General features: G+C 39.5%; 1 protein-coding gene across 14 annotated transcripts; it reads left to right on the forward strand.

The window, feature by feature from the left end:
* Window positions 1–791: 791 nt before the first annotated feature.
* On the forward strand, window positions 792–22,939 carry map7d3 (MAP7 domain containing 3). 14 transcript variants are annotated; one of them, XM_087798495.1, is made up of 20 exons: window positions 792–908; window positions 6,373–6,474; window positions 7,453–7,533; window positions 7,782–7,945; window positions 8,184–8,295; window positions 8,501–8,584; window positions 9,114–9,221; window positions 9,599–9,700; window positions 10,085–10,183; window positions 11,734–11,859; window positions 13,757–13,902; window positions 14,960–15,096; window positions 15,158–15,372; window positions 17,515–17,644; window positions 17,711–17,996; window positions 18,066–18,119; window positions 18,181–18,328; window positions 18,394–18,577; window positions 19,399–19,646; window positions 21,409–22,939. In XM_087798495.1, the coding sequence occupies exons 1-20, from the start codon at window positions 863–865 to the stop codon at window positions 21,414–21,416; spliced, it is 2,580 nt and encodes an 859-aa protein (XP_087654621.1). In that variant the 5' UTR covers window positions 792–862; the 3' UTR covers window positions 21,417–22,939. The 14 variants fall into 14 exon arrangements, with proteins under 14 accessions (XP_087654621.1, XP_087654620.1, XP_087654624.1 ...); XM_087798494.1 differs by having other exon boundaries at window positions 13,781–13,902; window positions 21,411–22,939; XM_087798498.1 differs by lacking the exon at window positions 11,734–11,859 and having other exon boundaries at window positions 13,781–13,902; window positions 21,411–22,939.
* The last annotated feature ends 743 nt before the right edge of the window (window positions 22,940–23,682 follow it).

Raw genomic sequence — 23,682 nt, forward strand, 5'->3', positions numbered from 1 at the left:
AGCGCTGAGAAAACCTTAGTCTTCGCTCGCAACACTTCATTAAACAGGATTTAATCTCCGTCAGGAGCTCGTTTGAGACTGAAGCGGTAAGAAAACATGTTTTTTATATCCTTTCTTATTTATTTCTCATTAACAAAAGCATGAAGCCAGTGTTACCAGGAATATATATATGTTTTAATTCATATTAATAAAGCTAAAGAATCATGTGCAGCTCAATTACCAAGTGGTTTTAAGTCTTTAACTTTTATTTGATTCTGAATAAACGAATATTTAAAAAAACATTTTAATCCATTTGTCCAGAGGCCTGTGTGGCTGCAGTGGGTGAGATTATCCGCGCGAACACTGGGGGGCGCTGTTCCCGGTAACGTCACGTCCATCAAGTCAAATATTCTATTTGTCTGACAGCACAAAGATAATATATCGAGAGAAGAGCTTCACTTCGCGCTGAAACATTTTACTGGAGCGGAAGTTAATTAAGATTTAGTTTTAATGTTTGTTTTACATTTTGAAAATTGAGATTAACATTTAAATAAAACGAGATTAAATCCAAACATGAAGTCGAGTGTTTGATACAATTATTATTATTAATTTAAATCTAAAATATTCTATAATCTAAATGATCGCGTTTACAATTAAAAGTGATTTTCTTCTGATTTTTTTTATATATTTATTTATTGTCTGAACGACAAACCATTGAATTCGCGATGACTCGACGTAGTCGTCCGGTTCGCGGAAACGCCGCAGAGTGAGCCCTCTTGACCGGATGCGCTCTTTGGCGTCCACGTCCCGTGGTGTCCGAGTCCTGCCGGCAGCCGCGCGCCTCCGCCCGGACACGACACGCAGAGACGCGACGCTGCTCGACATGGCGGAGAGTTCGGCGACTCTCAAGGGCCTGCGGGCCCAGATGGGTGAGAAGTTCGGCCCGTGAAACGTGTTTTTCGGAGACTTTGGGTTCGTTCGCGGGAACTGTCTCCCCGGCGGTCCCTTCATGTAGCATCGATGCTAAACTACTTTAGCTCCTGCAGGGTTTAGCGGCTAAAAAAATGGACGCGGAAATTAAAGTGAAAACTAAACCAAACTTTTGACTTGTATCTTCGTAAAGCGGCTTTATATTGACCATAATAACGACTGTAACGCGTGCGAAGTTAACCCGGTGTCTTTGTGGTACTTTTAGTCATTTAGACTTTTTAACTTTTGTGGCTCTTAGCCATGAAGCTATTTACACTTGTAATGAAATCATCTTCTAAATGTGTATTTCACGGTCTTTTTAGACACTTGTATCCACTTACACGTGACATTTCACACGTAGATATTGTACATATGGCTCCAGTTGTTAGTCAACTGTCACTCTTAAAGCATATTAAACATTAAATGTCCGGTTTGTTGCTCCTTTATTTTACATATATTATGTTCGGTTCTGTGCTTTGTCTTGTCATGAGAGCGCTTTGTAAGCAGGTCCATGGTTGGTCTTACTTGTTGACATATGGCATAAACCCCCCCTTTATTCATGCATGGAAACTATAACAATGTGTGACCTGAATTTCAGATAAAGCTGGTGTCAGACACAGATAAGATGGACATGTTTCATCACAACATGGCAGTTTTGATGCTTCTCTCAGGAGAAAAAAAAGGACAATTGTCATTAAAAAAAAAGCAACACTGCGTTTCATTCATCCGTCATCTGCAGAGTCGAGCATGGAGGGTGTGTTTGTGAGTGTGTGAGTGTGTGTGTGTGTGTGCGTCTGCAGATGCTGTGAATGCACAGTTTGTTTTGACTGCACTTTTAGGGTAAAAGGAAGTTTTCTGCATACCCGGCGAGGGTGTCGGCGTGTGTTACTTCTGGCTGCAACACATTTTTACCGCCGTCGTTCCTGTGAACTCCAACCTTTCCAAGCGCTGTCAATCTGGAATTTACAATCCACCCAATTATGTGGTTTTTATGAAAACATCCACGGAGCTTAATGTGACCTGGATGTGTTGTGAGGGAGGCAGGATCCTAAAGTGCATGTCCTAATTTTCCGCGGCTTTGGTTGGACGCTCGACGATGAAATCATGTCAGGAATCTTAACTCGAGCATGTGGTGATTTCCACAAGAATGTCAGCGAGGAGGAAAATTACAAAAGAACATTTGCAAGGTTATGTAAATGAAAAACATGTAAAGCTAATGTAGAAAAACGTTTTTCTTCTGGGTTTCAATTTAGTTGTAAAAAGATAATCATTGTTGTACTTTAAGAGTTGAATTACTCGTCATGCTGTCACTGTTGTACAGTACAAATTAGATCATTTTCAACTAATTTATCAATTAGATTATAGTTAAATCATTATTGCTGCTAAAGACTTTCCTTATTCTTTTATGCTCCTGGTTTGCCATGATGATCTATATATTTCAGCAAACGTGTATTTAGTGCAGTATAATCTGTTGTACAATATATTTATGGTGGAGATACATTCTTCTACTGGGTTTTACCTGGATTTACTTGGTTTCAGTGGTTGAGAAAGTGATTCCTAAACTATGAAGGCATGTTTCTGTCACTGTGTGTATGTGTTTCTATGTAACATTTTAGAAAAGTGTCTGTCAAAGTAAATAAATCATGTTGGCATTATTCTAACTGGATAAAATACTTAATTAATTTGTTAATTCAAATCAATTGTTGTCTTTTTAATTGTCTGTGTATTATAAGCCATACAATTTATATTGATAAGAATAATGATAGTAGCTTTATGTCAACATGTATTTAAACAGTATTGATCATTTAACATCTGCATAAAAACAGAATATAAACATATTGCTCGGTACATGATTTTAAGGTCCCTCTAGTATTCCTGTTATTTCCCAGCAAACAGTCGGTGTGAAATAAGATGAATGTAGTGAATTGATCTCACGGAGAGAAATGAAGGCCAAGAACACGCTGACCTTCTCTTTGAGGCCACCAGGCTCACCTCCACCATGACGCTCCCTTTGGATGCATTATCCTGCAACTTCTGCAAATAGCAAGAGCTTACCTTTGCATGACAAAGTCTGGAGTAATCCCAATGGAGATCTGGTGTGTGTGTGCGCGTGTGTGTGATCATGCATCAGCAGTGTTATCTTTGGAGCTGAGATGTTAAGCCACCGATGGAACTCTGGGCTGCCGATGGCAGAGATTGCAACTGTTCTCGTACAAACCAGACGGTAGACACACTAAGAGTTGACTGACCCTGGGAGAAACCGTTGCAATTACTGCAGCACACGCACTTCCTGTACTACGAGCTGCTGGTTCCACACGCCTCCAGGCTGAGGATTACATACAGGCTGAATGATTTACTTCCTCTCAAGTTGCTTCTTTGGATGGTATTGACGGATTAAATGACGACAGGATTTTATATCGTAATTGGAATTAAATAAATGTTTGTATTTGAGCAGAAGTTACTCGCGCGTGAATAAAAGCTGACCGGCTTCCTGTTTAGGTTCTCTTTGTCTGGCCTGCAGTATCACAAGTCCCTGTGGTGGTCTTAAGTACTGAGTGAATCAGTGGACTCTGCAGAGCCTCATCCATTATTTATCAGCAGCTCAAGTGATCTTTATTTTTGCATACAAGGCATATGATGACACTGGTGTTTCTCTCTCAAATTTAATTTTAATTCAGCTGATCTTTAGAAATGATTTATCTTCGCATGTGGGGATACGTTTGTGATTTTGGTCTCCGTCAGAAACCCTGTCCAACATGATCCAAACATATTTACCTTTCTCAACATCTCTGCCTGGACATGAGCCGGTGGACATTTCTTTCGTTAGCTGCTCTCATTTGTAAATCTTTTTTCAAGCTTGTCTTGTGAAAGGAGATCATGAGGCTAAGTCCCGGGGGGAAGACGCAACTTCTCAACTCTGGCTTGGAAATGTCTCGGGGTCTCTCGAAGCTGGCTGAAGATGTCGGGCACCCAGTGGTGAAGGGGCTCATGTTATTGGCCTTTTTTGTTTCTTGAAAGTTTAAGAGGCTACAATCCTACCTTGTTAAAGTATTACAATAGACCCAGTTTGACAACTTAACCGAGTGATTCTGTGAGTACAGAAGTGTTTCATATAAAGGGCTCTTTCTTTTATGTGATTCAAGGGAATATCATTGTTGGAAGTAAAGATTTGACGCACTTACGGATATATTTACATGTCTGCAGTGTCTCTGCACTTGAATAGCAAATCTCCATGGTGACGGAAGGATGCGCTGCCGTGATTGGCTAATATTAATCCAAGTGTGTTTGGGTCTGAAGTGGTCTCTTGAACAAAGAAGATCATATCCTTCATGAACACTTAGATTCAACATCTTCCTGTTGAGAAAATGCTCATTTTAATCCCACATGTTTAATTCACTTTTCTTTAGCAAACCTTTATTCAGCTGCCAAACATATTTACTCTCCAGACAATATTTCTATTTCATGATGCCAGTGATCAATTGATTGACTCTTATCTCACCATCGATCGATAATATATGTGTGATGTACAGTTTTACTACAGTTGTGTAGTTTCATAATGGTTTTAGACTTCTCTGCATTTCATTTATGTATTGTGATTGTTGTAGTTCAAACATCAGCTGCTGGAATCCACTATATCCTCTCGTCCTCAGTTGGGGTATTTAGGATTTCATTGTGTACCAACGCTGTGAAGGTTTGAACGTTAATTGTAAAGAAAATAAATATTAATTTAACACAAGCCTCATTGAATATAAATGAAACAAAATACATCTTTTTTAAATATGATTTGAAAAGTCCCCCCCATTTCTTTTGCAATATATATACTACTTTAATTGATACATTAATGAATACATACATCTGTGTATCAATATTTTTGTCACACTTCTATCAAGTAGCTATTCTCCAAAAGATTAAGTATTTCAGAGAAGATTTTCTTTACCAAATAGTTCAGATTTGTAAATTATCATAGATATTGTTCCATTGCAAAATTAAGTTGTATTATGATTCGCCTCGTAGTTTTAAACACTAAAACAGTATATTTGATGTATATCATCTGATTAATTGGACATTTTTCACAGTTCAAGCCATTTGATTCCCTCTTTATACGAGTAGATTTCAGGGTTTTACTCATCTGTGGTCTTTTCTTGATATTTAGATAATGTTGAAACATACCGATCTCAATAGGCATGTAAATTGATTTAAAATAATATATTGACTAGTTTATTGTACTTAGTCACTGAGTTGAATAAAACTGCATTTATTCAGTGAACAAACTATTTATTTTGTGCTTTTGATTTCTAATTTGTGCTTTTCTCGAGTCGTGGTGTCAGACTCGGCCTGCAACACGTTAATATTTAAAATCAGGTTAACAATTATAAGTCCATGTATCTTAAGTCATCAGATCAACATTTAAAGTGTCGTCTGTTTATTGAATTATTTTTATTTGATATTCTTAAATGCTAGATAAAAGTGACCTGATACACTGGATTTGGCTTTAAGTTGAAACGTGTGCTCTAAGAAAGAAGTAGATAACGGTGAAGCCCATCAGATGGTTCTGCATTCGCTCTGGAAATATTGTTTAATTTTGTTTAAGAAATGATTGCAACAAACGTTCAATGGTCATGAACATTTTCAAACATGTGCAGTTGTATTGTTTCTGGCTGAAGCAGGACAAGCAGGGACAGGGATCTGGGAATATTGAAAGCGTGATCCACATCACATGATGAAGAATCTGTTTTGTTGCAATGTCAGCAAGTCAGATGTGCTGAAATTACAGACGAGAAGGAAAGAGACTCTGGATAATAACCTAAAAGACAGACTGCTTGATTCTGCTCTTTTAAGCTTCCTTCCTCTCTGGCTCTTCTTATCTTCTTGTAACACGAGAAATGTGACTACATTTTTTTAATATAAATCATCATCGTCATTATTATTTTTTATGCGTGAAGCAGAAACACATTCTGACTTGTTTGGTGCATCACAAGTTAATGATGAAAGTGAGTCATATGTGATGTATGAAAATATAAAATGATTTATTTCTGTATCAAATGTTGATTACAATAATGCTGTATATTTCAAAAGCCTCAAATATTCTGATATATTTTCGGCTTCAGAACAAGAAACCTTTATTACCAGTGTTGGAAACGCAACTTGGGAACTTTTTTTGGTAGCAGTACAGAATAAAAGCTCTGGACATGAGATTGTATCTGCTTATTTCTCTCTGTTTGGTCAAAACTTAAACAACTTAAGAAGAACAAGATTTTATTTCTTTAATTATCTCATAGAAGTGATGGTTTTTTCAAACAACTTTTCTTAAAAGAGGAAGTTATGCAAAAACCAAATGCCAATTTTTAAAATAAAACCTCAACTTTTTCTTGTTATTTTGCACATAAAATCCCAAACTGAGACGTTGCTATTCTTTGTATGCAGTTGCAGCTGCCCAGGCCCAAGCTGAGGAGCGACGCAGCTCGGCAGGAAACAGTCCAGGACCTACAGCGAACACACAGGCTAAACCTCAGGGGTGTCGGCCAGGTAAACCTTCCTCTTTCCTCCTCTCTTCAACATCACCCCCCTTTCTTCTCCGCGTCATCCTTTCTCAAGTGAAAAATTCAAGAAGATCAATCATCTGTTCCTCACACTTGCCAGTTTGACTTAAGTACATATTTCACTGTTTATTTTGTTTTATTTTGTGCATTTGTATCTATTGCTGTGAAGGTATTAAATATAGACTGTCAATTACAACCCACATATTTGTGAATATACTGTTAATCTTGCATCGCTATCAATTTAACAACAAGATTGAAAGTTTACATTAAATAATCATTCATTACTTAAGAATATTAGGATCAATATCTCGGCAACATTACTCTGTAGGACGAAGAGTATCATCTGTAGGTGTAGGGTAAAAACACTTGTTAGTAGAAATTAGATGTACATTGACTATCATCTACAAGTCACTTCACTTGATTGACATTCAGGGCAGCCTCTCGGATGACATCTGATATGTCCAGAGAGTCACACGTCATCAGTTCACTCGGTCACATGATTCTTTTCTAATAAGTTTGATACTTGATTGTGTTAATATAAGAACAACTTTATTGACTCTACACACTCAAGGGAAACCATGTTAGTGAAGCTCCAGCTGATTGGACCACAAGTTACAACATCAACCAATGGAACGCTTGCTTTGTCATAAACTCCGCCCATTGAGTGGAGCACTAAGAGATTTGATTGGATCAGACGTGTGTCAATCAAAACGGCTGATGTTTAAAAGATTTAAGACATGACCAGACATCCAGAACTCTCTCTAACTTAGACCTGTACACTGACTTGAGCATCACCTTCACTCCTGCATTTATATATAATGTACTTCCCAGTCATTCTTCTCGCCTCTGAAAGCTACACGAATACATCCTCCCTCTGAAACTTTAACACGTCGTCAGTCTAGGATCTTCCTCGTCTCTTTACCGTAATGAATCGTTCTTCACCAACTGATATTTTTGCTTGCAGTCCTCGACGGTGCTGCGCTTAGAATAGACGACCGTCTGCGAGTAGCTAAAGAAAGACGTGACGAGGCAGAGAAACAACAAGGTAAGAGTTAGACCATCTTTGACTGCTGTTTTTAAAAAAAACAAAAAATCAGGAAAGATCCTCTTTCAGTCCAAAACATTTTCCATATTAAACGTGTAGATCTCATGTAGTGAACGACTCGTCGATCATACTCCTGCTGTCCAAGCGAGGCTTGAGACATTTCTTAAGAAATAAAACCGTCTTTTTTTCTTACTCATGCAGACATGAACCAACACGTTAATCTTCACTCATGTTTCATTTGGTTTCAGCTCTGCGTGATTCTCAGATCATGGAACGTGAGCGCAAAGCCAAGATGCAAGTGGAGCGTCAGCTGGAAGAGCGTCAGAAGAAGGTGGTGGAGCAGCGGAAGAAGGAGGAGCAGAAAAGAATAGCTGTAGAGGAGAAAAGGAAGCAAAAGCAGGAAGAAGAGAAGGTTAGCTACATCGCTGTTGCACTTTCAGAACATCGCGTGGCTTTGGTTCACTTTTGAAAAGTAATTTAATGTCGTATAACAGATTGTGTTTCGATTGGAAGCTTCTTGTTAAGATGTTAAGAAGTCCATGTGTTTGACATTTATATTTAAATCTTCAGAACCAAAGTTATGTGCTTCCTTTTGTCGTGACATATAGATTTCAGTTTGGTTAAAAAGTTGAGGATGGTTTTCTTTGCAGGAGCACTATGAGGCGGTCATGAGACGGACACAGGAGCGTAGTCAACGTGTGGACCAGAGACAAAAGAGGTGGTCCTGGGGGGGGCTGTCCACAGACTCGGATGGACGAGGAGGTAAAACCCTTCAGTGTCTTTGTTTAACTATTATATATACTGGTTGTAACGATCTAATGCATGTCTCAGATTATTTCTTTTGAAGTCCATTGTAGATCTTTTTAAATCTGCTGCTGTGGACTTTTGTTGAGAGTATTTGTTTGCTGGGATGTTCCTCCCCATGTCTTTGTCTCCCATCTTCCCTGAGAGGTTTGTTTTCCCACAGGAGACTCTGATGTCAGTGCCTCGTCTCCAGTAGCTATAGTTATCTCTCCAGCCTCACCTGAAAAGCCACCGAGGAGTCGACAAGGTTTTTATAAACTGCCCAACCTTGTAGCTGCACAGCATGGACTGGCTCTGTGGCTCAGTCGTCTCGGTCACGTTTCCTTCCTCACACAAGCACCCACTTTCCTTTATACTCTAACACCAGCGGTGTCTGGAGCTGGAAAATGCTCTGAATGTTGTTTGAGCTTGCTGGGCATTTTGGGCTTTCCAGGTTCTACCAGTGAATCCATAGAAGCTTAATAGGATTCATCATTTGGTAATGGTCTGGTCAGCAGCTCTGAGCTGGTTAATGTTCTGTTCAATGGTTGGGACCTCTTGGCTTTTGACTAATCGCTATGTTGATGTTTAACTGTTGCTGGGAATGTTGTCTTGTTTGACACAACATTACATATGTATCATATGTAACGTTTTTTTTTAACAAAGTGTGCTCAGCCCCATTTAGAAGGCGTGGTATTTAGTAAAACCTTGTTTCATTAACCCTAACTCCCCTCCTCCCTCGACCAGCCTCCCGTGTAAACCTGTCTCCCATGTCTGTCTGTCCTCCTCCCCACTAGTGGACAAGCGCTCCACGTCCACCATGAACCTGAAACAGCCATCAGAAGCTAACATCAGTAAACGCTTATCCTCTTCCTCCGCTACCCTCATCAAATCTCCTGACAAAAGTAAGTCTCCTCCTTCCCAGCCTTCCTTAAAACAACCCAAACTCACCCACACCCTTCCCTGCTTCATCACTATTTGTTTAAGTACATCTTGTGTTTTTACAGAGATGTGAAAATTGACTTGACTTTCTAGAGCAAGATTTTGTTAAAACCTGCTGATGGCTCCGGTTTTCATTGTTGTCTCTGTTGTTTTTAGAAGTTTTTACAGTTACAATGATCCGTATAAAAGTTTATTTATAATCTTCATTGAAATGTTTTTTTCTACAATGGATATGTGTGTCTTCCTCTCTTTCATAAATGATCTTTTAAAGCTATTAACTACAACAACAATTGAGGCAACATTCAAATTCACCACTGGGTGTTTCATCATTGTCTCTCAGGTTTTAAGTCAAGGAGTTCTTCTTGTAACCGGTTGCCTAGTAATGGCAGAGCTGCTCAGGCCACTAAGGAAGATGACAAAAAGCTTCAGGTGGAACAGACAGGTGGAGAAAAACATCTAATCACTTTACAGTTTCTTTTGATTGAAATAATGCTCCATGTGAAATGTATAGAAAACATCTATAGCACAATACAATGCCAAACTGGACAAGCTGTATTTAAAACAAATAAGTTATACCATCAAGATATCTCCTTTATCATAACCCTTTATGTAAAAAATACATTTTATCTTTTATAAATATTTTTTTGTATTTGTTAAGTTAAGTCAGAATGAAGTTATAGATATAAAAAAGTTCTAGATGGATTATATATGTGTGAGTTGTGTAGTTCAATTGTTTAGATTTAAGATAATTAAAACATTACAAATGTCACTAACTAAGACATGGATCTAACTCTAAAGTGCTAAACTATAACGCTCTCATGTCCAGGCCGCTCCATAAAGAAGAGAAGCTCGTCGCTAACACGAGTAAGTGTTGGCGGAGCACAGAGCCAAGTCAAGACTGCTAAAGGGACCGCGGATGATCAAGGTTGCTAGCATGATCCGAGCATTATCATCTCATTCTGAATCAACGACAAAACAATCGTATTAACCGGCATGCTCTAACATTAACAGCCTGCTCATTTAAAATAAACACTCTTTACGAGCCGATGCGGGGACGCTAAACTGACATTCCGGACCGGGCGGTGGTGATCTTCAAAAACTCTTTCATTCTATTCAGTACCTTATGGGCCAACTTATCTTTGCTCTCAATCATCTGCTCTGCTCTTCCTCGCTCCACTAACTATATTTATGTCTGCATTTCACAGCTTGGGTGTTTCGATCCAATTGACTTGCTTGATAGTGTTTCTGACTCACCTCAAGCCTGTGACATTTGTTTTTAAAATCAGCAAAACTGCTTGTTCTGTCTCAAGACTAACCTTTGTCACAATGTGTTGATTGTTTTTTCCTCCCCAGATTGTTGATCGTTCTTTTCCCCTCACTGTTAATGTTTCTGTTCTATCAGTGAAATACACTGAGTACTCCAACTACACAAATGTCACTAAGTTAATCTTCTCATCACTAAGATACTTATCAAAGTACAGTGGTCCCTCGCCAGATCCTTCTTCACTTCCAATATCTTGCTGTTGTTCTGCGCTTTCTTGCACACAGTACTACTAAATGTGTTTTAACACATGATTTATTAACTTTAACACAACAATTTAACTTAGTGGGAGACGCTAATTTCTACACCAATCTTACTTATGGCGCTAACAAAACCGTGAACTCTCATGATGCCAAAGCATTATGAGAGTTGTTAAGGTAATTGTTACTGAGAGGATTGACGCCTCAAATACAATGTTGAGTTATTTTTCTTCATTCTAACGAGTGACAAATAAAACGAGGGACCACATTAAAGCCCTAAAGCACGAGGAAAACATGATTCACTTGATTAAACTGATTGTGTCAACTTGTTAAACTTCCACATTTAGACTGTGTTGATCACATTGTTAAAAACAGCAACACGATCATATTCCAATGACATAAACGTGTATTATTTTTATTGTAAAAAGCTAAAAAATAACTTTTAAATGTAACAAGCTAGACTTTTAAGGCCAATACAATCACTACTGTTTTCATAAAATCCTCATCTTCATCACATTTTCATGACGATCTTCATTCTTCACACAGTCACTTGGTCTTTCACTTTTGGTCCTTGCCTGTGTCTCCAGATCCTCCAACAACATTCCTAACTGTCTTCCCAGCTCACTAATGGTTTATTTTTCCACCAGTCAGCAAATCTCACTCTGCCTCAAGGAGCCATTGATTTTGAGCTCGATGTTTGACCGATGGTCCCTGACGACCAGTCTCTGTGTCTCAGTATTCTGTGATGGTCAAATATTAAGATGACTTCAAGAATATTGAGACATAACCCTTTTATGTGTCTTTCCTGTTGGTTGAATCACTTGGTGACCTTTTCTAAATTGCATTGACCCCCAACACTCTCCCCCTTTTTGTTTTGTCTTCCCCCCGTCTCGCCCCATCTTTCTTCTCTCTTCGGCCTTTCACAAATTCTCGGGTGATTTTCGGGCCGTGTAGCACGCAGGCCACCGGTGAGCACTGTGGATGGAGGGCTCCTTAGTCGCCTGCTCACTCCGACCCAGGCCTCAATAGCTAGGAGCAAGAGTGCCGCGGCCCTTTCTGCGGAAGGATCAGACGCTCCAGGTAACATAACAGTATGACGTCCTGAGAGAGGAAGCAGGAGTAGACGTAGTCCTCCGAATAAGAAGTCCTCTACAATCGTTCTTTAAAGTGTTTTGGCCAAAAGATAAGGACCTCTCATTTTAATGATTTAAAACTTCAATGATTTAAGCTCCAGGGGGTAAAAAATAAAAGATAGTTGTTCTTTGTGATCCTCTAAATGAAAAATAAAAACACAAACACTGTTTTTTACTTTTGATTTTGACTTTAGTTGACGCTTATTTCAAGCAACTTAAATCAATTAAGCTATGTCTACATTTGAATAAGCTGCGTCAGCATCAAACAAACAATATAAAACATGTAATTGGTCCTTAATTTTTGGCCAAAATCGATTTGTTTAAATTGTGATGATTCAAGTCGAACCTATAATCAAATCTTTCATCACAGCTGAAACTTGTTACATGTCATGTCCCAGAATTCATAATAAGAAAATGTATAGTTTTTAAAAGGTGCTTGAATGAGCTGTTCTTGAGTAATTCAGTCTATTGTTTATTTAAATGAGATGAAAACTTAAAGGTTATGGATGTTCTGGTCACTTCGTTGTAACTTGATGTAAAGTTTTTGTTTTCCATCAAAATGCTGAAGCATATTTATTCAGACGGTACTTGTACTCAGCAACAAACGGACTCTGTCGCCAAAACACAATTGATTATTCTGTTGTTCTGCTGTAGCCGATCTCAGAAGACTTGGCAGTTAGCGTCCGCGAGTCACAGGTCCAACTGGGAGATTTGCTCTAAGCTGCTTACCTGCCACGTCGTGTTACATCACAATGAGATGGTGTTGATTCACTTGGTAGCCTGATACTTGTCCTTGAGGTCTTCTTGTTCGTCTCATTGTCATCGCAGTCATGCATGAGAACAACACCCACGTCACCATGTTGATTTAAACCTTTCACACATCAGATTTACTGAAATATGCAGAATAGCTGATTAAATGTTGCGATACATTATAAGATTCATTTAATTCATCGAAATAAGTGTCCAATTATCATCAGGAACTTTAATATTTTACTCAGAATTCGTATTAAATAGCATTCATGTGTCATCAAATGCTAAACTATTAAAAAAAATCACTGGAAGTTGCACAGATTTCTTCTTCAAACTGTTGGAGTTCAGTTACACAGTTGTTGATCAAAATAGTGGAAATCATCGCCACACACGTTACATAAGATGACGATTCGTCCGAGTTTGTTTTATTTCTGATTTCATGTTGATTTGGGATTTCACGGATGAGTTGCAGTTGAAGGGGCCAAATGTGACCCGAGGGCGAAGCCACTGATTTCCTTTTAACACCCAACAGTGTCCAGTGTTTTCGACGGCAAACTGGATGGACGAGCCGTGACAGAGCCATTATCAAGCATTGATCCCGTGCTAAATATAACACGACACATCTGCATCAGCTGCTGATGTTTACAGTCGTCTTCAGAAGCTACATCTGCTATATTTTTCAATCTTAATGATGCTTTAGTTGAATATTTCCTGAACATATTTACCTTCTTTTTAAAATCTATTCTAACGGACTAAAACTTTTGTGTAACTAAAGTAATCTGTAGTGTTGCCTGGTGTGCAGTGTGCGGTTGTTTATTTTGGTTGTCAAAGGGTTTGTGCTGTTCAAACACATGACACTGTTGATGAAGCTGCTGCTTGCCAAAATGCTGCTTCAATCTTACAAATCATTTGTTTTTTTCTGCTTTTGTTCCCTCACAAAACCACTCCTGCTCTTTCTCTCCTCACACCATCACATCTCTCCATTTCTTCCTTTTTTTTAAACCCCTCACTTGGCCTGCTTCTGCTGCTTCTGCTGGCCCGGCTGCTAACTGGTTGTGCTGCGTTGGCCCTGCCATGACTGTATCCTTCACCAGAGTGTCAACTGTGTCCTCGCTCAGCCTCAGCAAGTCCTCTTCATCCTCCTCCTCGTGGACCCGTTCGAAGCCGCAGCATCGACCGGCAACAGAAGACGGGAATGACGACGTCTGTGTCAGCTGATGCAGCCCTGAGTGCTTCAGCGGTGAGAACCTTTCTACATATATTTTATGCTAGTTTTCGAGTAGAAGAAGAAGGCAGTGGCATGTGGGAATGTTTTTTAATATGAGGGTCTAACTTGTCTTTAAAGGAGTCAAGATGAATGCTTATCATAGAGAAATTACCTTCCCAATGTGGGAAGAATAAAGACATTGGATGTGTCCTTCCTTACCTGCCGTGTGTTTGAACTCAAACTATTCTCGCTCGCCTCGACTCGCTCACTGCCAGCCTCCTCTGTCTCGTGCTGTCAAAGAAGCCTTTCACGGCCACAAAGTCGTCCACAGTGGCTCGATTATACGTGCGATCAGGCCATGGCGAGCAGACCCCACCCAGCACTCCAGGCCTAGTGTTCGTACTTGTAACTTTCCGGCGGATTGTCTGGTACAGAGGTCTGTGCTGAGATGCTCGAGAACAGTCTTGTGCTTATCATTCAGTCGCTCCATGAAATCGGGTCAGCTGAGCAGAGGCTGGAGTCGGTGGGATCTCCTCGCACGAGAAATGATCTACTGGCTCGTCAACATGATGATGTTCAAGATGTTTACATCGTGATGAGGGTTCAGTAAAATACACAGACATGCATGACGATAGATCAGCACATGTATGGAAGTATATCAGTGAGCATTGAAGGATTAGATTTAAACTTAATTCATATTTTTTGTATTTAAAGTTTGAATTAATATTTGGATTAAATATTTCTTTGATTCTTGAAATTATATTTATTTTTGTTTCCAAAATAAATTATTTATTTTCTTGCACATAGTTGAATATTCCAAAATACATTTTCTAAATTCTATATTTTATATATTTCTTTCAACCTTTAGATAATGTATAAATGAATTATTCAAACAATGTAATGCTTAAAAAAGAACATTTCAATATTCTGATGAAACTAATTTACTTCCAGTGATTAGATGTTGTATCTCAAAGTCAAAAATGTATCTTCACAGTTAAATAGTTTTGTAGTTGTGTTCTGTTACAGATGTCATGATGTAATGCATGTTTAAGATTCCATCTGACATTTTCTGGCCGTTGCTAACCAACAGAACAAGCAAGACAAGCAGGTTCCATCTCCCGGGAGGCAACGTCCCCCTTCACCATCTATTCCCTCCAGTCGTAACCGCTCGCCGTCTCCAGCCCCCAACCCGGCCCCCAAGAGAACGCCGTCCCCGAACACGGCGAAGTAAGATTCAAAGTGTAGTTTCACTGCGTTGATCACGAGTGACGCCGGATGTTTGTTACAGGCAGAGCTCTAAGAATCGTCCTCCCTCACCGGGAGCAGCGAAACAGCGTCCGCCATCACCGCAGACCGCTTCTGCTAAAACCCCACCCATCCCCAAACCGGCTCTGACCCCGACGGGTCCACTACGCAAGAGAGACTCAAAGTCCAAGGACATGTTCAACACGCCACCTAGTGCTTCGGCGTCCTCCGACAGCAGCAAGTCCAAAGAGAAAGATGGTGAGTGAGTCGCACTGAAGTACATTTTATACCATTAACATTTAACATGACAGTGAAAAACTCATCCATTAATGAACATTTTCTATTTTTAACATGAAGGTTGATCTTTTATCTTGAGGGATCTTTAAACAGAAACAGTACATTCTTTATCTTTTAACACAAGTTGACTATTAAATAAAGTAAATTCAAGTGAGCGGCATTAACACGTGTATACTGTAGCTTTAAGAGTCAGCTGACTCACTGTCATTAGTCATCCCTAATATTTGCTTAAACAGATGATCGTGCAGGTTAGCAGGATGTTTGTACGCGTGGAAACGTTGGAGTCCATTTGAAACATGAAGACGCGTCAATGATCTTAACACATGCAGTGAAAAACAAAGATGAACCGTCGGTTATTCTGAAACAAGATGGATAACAAGATAAAATAACGTCACTGTCACTGAAAGTGAGAGAAAAAGAATATTGATTTTATTTATAATCTTTCAGTTCTCAATGAACAGGAATGTGTGTGTGTATGTGTGTGTGTTTGCAACGTGGCAGCCGCTCAGCTCGCTGTAAATCTCAGTGGAGCAAGACACCTATTAACTTTCATCTGGTGTCACATCCTGTTAGAGGTCACTGATGCTGCCCCCTCCTGGACACAAGTCGACACAGAAAATACCACAAATGCGAGTCCAATGACGACTTACTACACAAAATGAGCCGCGATGATTTTCAGCGCCACCTGCTGTTTGAAGACCAAACTTTAAAACATTCAAATGTATTAAAAGTAATATTCAGGATGTTTACTATGACTAATGATTATATGTAAATGTATTATCAATCAATATGAAAGTTTGTAATTAATAAGGAAGGAGTTGCATTATATTGCAATGAATAATATATTTGAAAATGGTTAGTTTTTAATGAATGACGACCTCAAATGTTCAAGAACATTTTCAAAAAAAGGTAACATGACGCCGTCATCCTGGGAAGCAAAAGTCATGAGATTTTTCAAGATAAAACCGACTTTTCAAAACTTATTTTAGTTTCCGTATAAAACCGCTAAAAACATTTGGTTTTTGAGCCACACTTGACATGATTCACGCTTTTACGACCAGTTAAACAAATGTGTTAATGATAATAAACTTTGGTGCTTTTTGCATAAATCGAGCCAATCGTTAAAGGCCCCACACGATATTAACTAGAATCAGAAGCAACAAAAGATAGCATCACTACTCACACAGCAACTGTTCATCAGAACGTAACAAGATATGAACGTACTGCTGTCGATCTATCCGTTGTTCAGGTTTCTCTTGTCATGAGCTGCACTTTAACTTTGATAATGATCGCCAAACTTTACGGTAAAAACACTAAACGCTTCTCAGAAGGAGGAAATAAACTTTCAAATTAAGAGCATCGCATCAAACCAACACTTCCTCTGTCTTGAAATCCTTTATTATCGCCGTCACACTCTTAACTGTTTAAAAGCCATTCTTAAGTGTATATATATATATATATATATATATATATATATATAAGTGATATATATTAGATCATTTGCAATATCTATTGATTGTTTAAAATTAATTTAGAGTTAGATTGTCACCCAAAAATAAAGTGGCAGGTTTAAGATTTGAAATAACATTTCGTAACATTTGAATGTAGAATTTTGAAAATGTATATTTTAGCTGTAACTCGTAACATTGTCAAATATGAAAGGTTCATGATGCTACAAATTAACAATTATCCCAAGTTACGATTAATGACCGCCATAGATCTCTAGAAGATGTCGACTATTAACACAATAATAAATGTCTGAAGGTGAATTAAAAAATGTATCAAAACGCTTTATCTCTTTGGGAAGACGGTTCTAAAGTCACCTCTCAATCCATGTATCCCTTTCATAAAAACAATATTGTCATCTGTTAATTCATGAAAGAAGATATTTATTATCTGCATCTTGAGAAGGTGTTTCAACGTGTCCACGTGTCGCTCCTTGAATGGATTCTTAAAAGAAGACGAAGTGATTATGGAAGCTTTAAATTAAATGAGTTTATTGGAGATTTAAAAAAAACAAGAAAATCTCAGCCATCAAAGGTGTCTTTTAAAGAAATAAAAGAAACGTCTCCTCACCCTAAGTTGCTCGTTTCTCTCTTCTAGATTCTAAAAACACAGTCGGCACCAACTCGGCCTCCGAAGCAGCAAAGTTGCTGGCAGAGAACCGCAGACTGATGCGAGAGCAGAAGGAGAAAGAAGAGCTACTCAGGTTACAGAAGGAGGAAGAAGAGAAGTAAGACTTTGCTTCATCTGATGAAGATTCTTGTTTTCAAACCTCACCAAGACACGTTCCTCTCAGGGTACGGAAGGAAGAAGAGGATCGTCTGGCTGAGGAGGCTCGACTGAAGAGGGTCGAGGAGGAGAAGAAGCTTGAGGAGGAACGAAAAGTCAAAGAAGAAGAAGATGCACGTTTGGCAGAGGAAGAACGAGTGAGGCTGGCCGAAGAGGAGGCCATAAAACAGGCAGAACTTCAGAAGGAACGTGAGGAAGCAGAGGCCAAAGCTCTGGAGGAGGCGGAGAGAGTCCGGAAGGAGCGAGACCGGATCATGAAGCAGAACCAGCAGGAGCGCATGGAAAGAAAGAAGGTGTCAAAGAGTCATTGATGCATCAAATGGTTCATTTTGTTTTAAACGTTTTTCTTTCCTGGACGATAGAGAATCGCAGAAATAATGAAGAGAACCAGGAAAGGAGACCAGGACGACTCAAAGGTGAGTCTTCATGTAAAATACGCTTGAACTTTGATTCATTCTTTTATTTCTGACTCTTTAGAGAGATGATGACAAACAAGATGATGATGATGACGACGATGAAGACGGGGATGACGAGGACGATGACGACGATGATGAAGATGATGTGGATGTTGAAGACGATGATGCAGTCGATGATGGTGCAGATCCGATGGACCCTGAATCAAAAAGTAAATGATTTATCAAGTTGTTGTTGTTGACATGAAGCTGACACATTATTCCGTCACTTCTCCAGTCGACGTGGATGAAGCTCAGCGCGACGGAAGTTCAGCAGAGAACGACAAACATGACTTCGCTCTCGCTGCTGGAGAACCAGTGGCTCAAAGAGAAGATCCGCTGGGAAGTGTGAACGGGAAACAGGAGACGGACGACAAGGAGAACAACAACGGTGTTCAGGCTGGAGAGGGTCAGGCAGACAGGTACGACGATAAGCTACTGTATCTGCTGCTGTGTTTTTAAAAGTACAACATCTGTTTGAATAATGATGACACATGAACATTATTATATTATTATTTATATTATATCACAAGATTGTAATATTTGATCATCACTTTGTGCATCAAAACACATGATATGAGTTCAATAGAGGAATAAATAAAATAATAATAATGAAATAACTGCACATTAAAGTGATGAAGTGATAAAAATTAAAGTGATAGTATAAATTCAAACTTCACTCATGTTCTCATGTAGACTAATGTTTATTATGTTCAGAGTCATCTGTTCTTTTTAGAGACAAACATGTTTGTTCATTTTAATGTAACGACTGTAGCTCAGATGTCTTCGTTCAAAAAGACTCGCCATATTAACCCAGAGTACTTCCTGTTTTATCGCTTGTTTTTCTTTAAACTTCTGCTACAAACAAACACATTAACTTCTTCCGGAACAATTCTTCAGTCGAAGGGAGATTGTTACAGACGAGCAGTTTGAAGGTGTTCAGATGTTTTGAAGTGTCTTTTTGGACGAAGACGACTGAGCTCCAGTCGCTGGAATTACAGCAGCGTGTACAATAAACATTCATTACTAATATGTTTGTTATTGATCTCATCTTGTCCTTAAATAAGTAAACAATTCAAATTATTTCATTATCATTAATGTTACATTATGTTGTCTTTACATGCGTCTTATGATCCTTTATGTAACCATGTGTTTGTCCTTTGATACATTATTATGTGAGCAGTAACTTCTGCTGATGTATTTATGTTGAGTTGGTTTAATCCTGTCACGTGTCCGTCATCAGCCCGGTTCTGACGGGTCGACTGGTGGAAGGTTCTGATTTCCTGAACGAGCAGGATCCGCCCAAAGTGGTGTCCGGACTCAACGGCAAGTCCAACCCTTGGAACTTCGAGGAGTTGATCGATCACAGCGTCCACTCCAAGTCTCGCCCGCTCCTCGCCACGGACGACTGTAACCAGGTGATCAACTGTGAGGACAAGAGCGCCCCCGTCAGCACACTGCACTCCAACCAGCCCGTGGAAGCCATGCCAGGTGAGGCCTCCGTCCCGCTGTAGCTACGATATCGTCCCCCCTTCAATATCGACCCCCACTTCCTACGTGATGACATCACTCGCTGCATATGCAAACTTCTCTTCAAAATATTTTTTATGGGTTAAATAAACGTCAACAGAACGTTAACATGATACTTTTTACTACATAAAACATTTATATTGACAAGAAGACGATCTTCGTCAACATAATCACTTTCTTTCACTTCCTGGTCTGACGATCATGTGACTTTGACACCAACAGGAAGTGTCTGCGCTACATGTGACGAAGCCACTGATTGGCTGAAGCTGTTTTACTAATAATAATACACAACTGTACAATGAAATACAAACATTCATGATCCAAAATAATTTCTCTTTTCAAATAACAAAAATGTTCAACAGTAAAAACACCTCAGTAATTATTTAGTTTTCATTTCGATTTCCCGATTGAAATCGATTGTTAAATGTATAAAAGCGAATTATTTCTGAACTCGAATGTTCGTATTTCATTGTACAGTTGTGTATTATTATTAGTAAAACAGCTTCAGCCAATCAGTGGCTTCGTCACATGTAGCGCAGACACTTCCTGTTGGTGTCAAAGTCACATGATCGTCAGACCAGGAAGTGAAAGAAAGTGATTATGTTGACAAAGATCGTCTTCTTGTCAATATAAATGTTTTATGTATAAAAAGTATCATGTAAACGTTCTGTTGACGTTTATTTAACCCGTAAAAAATATTTTGAAGAGAAGTTTGCATATGCAGCGAGTGATGTCATCACTTAGGAAGAGGGGGACGATATTGTAGGGGGACAGATATTGTAGAGGGACAGATATTGTAGGGGGGACAGATATTGTAGGGGGGACAGATATTGTAGGGGGGACCGATATTGTAGGGGGGACAGATATTGTAGGGGGGACAGATATTGTAGGGGGGACAGATATTGTAGGGGGGACAGATATTGTAGAGGGACAGATATTGTAGGGGGGACAGATATTGTAGGGGGGACAGATATTGTAGAGGGACAGATATTGTAGGGGGGACAGATATTGTAGAGGGGACAGATATTGTAGAGGGACAGATATTGTAGAGGGGACAGATATTGTAGAGGGGACAGATATTGTAGAGGGACAGATATTGTAGGAGGGACAGATATTGTAGAGGGGACAGATATTGTAGAGGGACAGATATTGTAGGAGGGACAGATATTGTAGAGGGGACAGATATTGTAGAGGGGACAGATATTGTAGGGGGGACAGATATTGTAGGGGGGACAGATATTGTAGAGGGACAGATATTGTAGGGGGACAGATATTGTAGAGGGGACAGATATTGTAGGGGGGACAGATATTGTAGAGGGACAGATATTGTAGGAGGGACAGATATTGTAGAGGGGACAGATATTGTAGAGGGACAGATATTGTAGGAGGGACAGATATTGTAGAGGGGACAGATATTGTAGAGGGGACAGATATTGTAGGGGGGACAGATATTGTAGGGGGGACAGATATTGTAGAGGGACAGATATTGTAGGGGGACAGATATTGTAGAGGGGACAGATATTGTAGGGGGGACAGATATTGTAGGGGGGACAGATATTGGACAGATATTGTAGGGGGACAGATATTGTAGAGGGGACAGATATTGTAGGGGGGACAGATATTGTAGGGGGGACAGATATTGGACAGATATTGTAGGGGGGACAGATATTGTAGCGACACCGTCTTCACTGCACCAGCGACTCACTTCATCTTCTTCCTGCAGAGATGTGACGACTCTCGCTGCTCGTGGATTCAAGTGTTATTTCCTCCACGACGATCCCTGACGTTCCTGAGGCGTCATGGAAGCTAGAATCACATGAACATAGATCAGGGCTTAGAATGTTTTCAAATGAATTCTCTTTCAATATATTCAGGGCCGTTCGTCTCACTCGTGTCTAGTTTCTTTCAAAGCTCCCGTTTTTTGTTATGTTTTTTAAATGTTTTCGTCAGAGGTGCATCGTTGTAATTTATTATTTTTGGCTTCTGTGTAATTATTGTTTAGTTTCTTTCTCTTGTGTGAAGATATTCCAGGACAGCTCGACGTGAACGAGCTCAAACCTTCTCTTGACCAGATGCTGATGTTCGCAGCACTGACGCCTTCCTTATTCCAAAGTAGTTATTCTCATGTTACCCTCTAGAGGGCGCCACTGGCGCGACTGTTGCGGCTCCTCCTGGTTTCTTTGGCTTCCTGTGGTTTACAGTGTAAATAGATTCTCTGATGCTTCATTCTCATGGATTTACTCACAGTTTCTTCTCCTCACGCAAACTTCATCTAAACTAACTTCAAACTACAGACTTCGAGCTCCTGACACACACACACACACACACACACACACACACACACACACACACACACACACACACACCAGCTGCTGACCGATGCATTTCAGCTGTTTTTATAGGCTGTTTATATCTAGAAAATACATTTCTACATATATTTAAGTGTCTTTTGTCGTGTAAATAATCAGTATTAGAGAAAGAAGCCATAATTAGGAGAGTCATGAAGTGGACGAGTTACTGTTTCTGTAGGTGTGGACTCTGGAGGTCAAGTGAGGGACGCGTGTGTGTCGTGTGTGTGTCGTGTGTGTGTCGTGTGTGTGTCATATGTTTGAGTGTGTGTGTGTGTGTGTGTGATATGTTGGTGTGCGTGTGCTATTACAAATGTTCTCATCCATGAGCGTCGACTCCTAACGACATGAACGTTGAACTGCCTCACTGACTGCACGTAGACTGACCTGAACATCTACTGATCTTCTTCAGGTGTTACATCTGAGACTCTTGTGTGTCCAGACGAACATCTTCGTTCTCTTTCGTCCACATGACTTTTAAAGGACCTTTAAAGTTGCCTTGTTCTTTACTAACTTTCTTTGGAGCCGTAGATGTTTGTGAAAAGTTACTGACCAAAAACTGAGACGTCCCTCAAGACCAGACTGATGGACTAGAAACCCTGGTCTCTGACCCGTCACTCTCTGACCCGTCGCTCTGGAGACCTGGTCTCTGGAGGTCCTGCTGCATGGAAGGAGACTCTGGTCTTCAAAGGTCTAACGATAGAGTAGCGTCGTGCCTTAGGTGGAGCTGTAGTCTCTTCTGGTGGTGAAAGTGTTTACTAAAGAACTTGAGTCCTGACCTCGGCCTCGACAATCAGTCTCTTCTAAACCTGAAGATAAAACCACGTGTAACTGTCCCCACATATAACCTGTAAATATATCTAAAGTGTACTGAGATGAAACTGTTAATAAAGTCTTGCAGAAATACTTCGTCTCCTGTTGGTTTGTGTCCTTTTTATTAAGTAAATAAATTGGCTTTTAAATCATTTATATTTATATATATATTTTCATAAAGTGTGTGTAAGTTTCAAAAAAAAAAAATAGTTTTACCTTACCTTACCTTAATTAATTTACAACTAACTTGCAAATATTCAGTGTTTATTCATGTTTGTGTTTCAATTAAAATTTCCGGCCTCTAGATGGCAGCAGTTGTTACGTCCTCCACAGCTAAAGAAAGAATTGGATCCTGGCGATGACTGAGGACGAGAGGATACAGTGAGTCCAGCAGCTTTTAAAGCTGATGTTTTTCGACATATTTTGGTTTGAAAACAAATGAAAGTAGTTACGACTTCAAGAGTCATGTGGTCTGTAAATACTACAATACCAGAGTCAAGTACTGGACAATACTACACATATATACTTGTTACTACACTATCACAACACCAGAGTCAAGTACTGGACAATACTACACATATATACTTGTTACTACACTATCACAACACCAGAGTCAAGTAAGGTAAGGTAAGGTAAAACTTTACAACACTACACATATATACTTGTTACTACACTATCACAACACCAGAGTCAAGTACTGGACAATACTACACATATATACTTGTTACTACACTATCACAACACCAGAGTCAAGTACTGGACAATACTACACATATATACTTGTTACTACACTATCACAACACCAGAGTCAAGTACTGGACAATACTACACATATA

The sequence above is a fragment of the Callionymus lyra genome, chromosome 9 (genome assembly GCF_982586985.1).
Source record: "Callionymus lyra chromosome 9, fCalLyr1.hap1.1, whole genome shotgun sequence".
NCBI lineage: Eukaryota > Metazoa > Chordata > Actinopteri > Syngnathiformes > Callionymidae > Callionymus > Callionymus lyra.

Coding starts and splice junctions, on each gene's coding strand:
- map7d3 (XM_087798494.1), top strand. CDS start 863: ATGGCGGAGAGTTCGGCGACTCTCAAGGGCCTGCGGGCCCAGATGG. Junction 909..6,372: donor GGGCCTGCGGGCCCAGATGG/GTGAGAAGTTCG, acceptor CTTTGTATGCAG/TTGCAGCTGCCCAGGCCCAA. Junction 15,373..17,514: donor CAAGTCCAAAGAGAAAGATG/GTGAGTGAGTCG, acceptor TCTCTCTTCTAG/ATTCTAAAAACACAGTCGGC.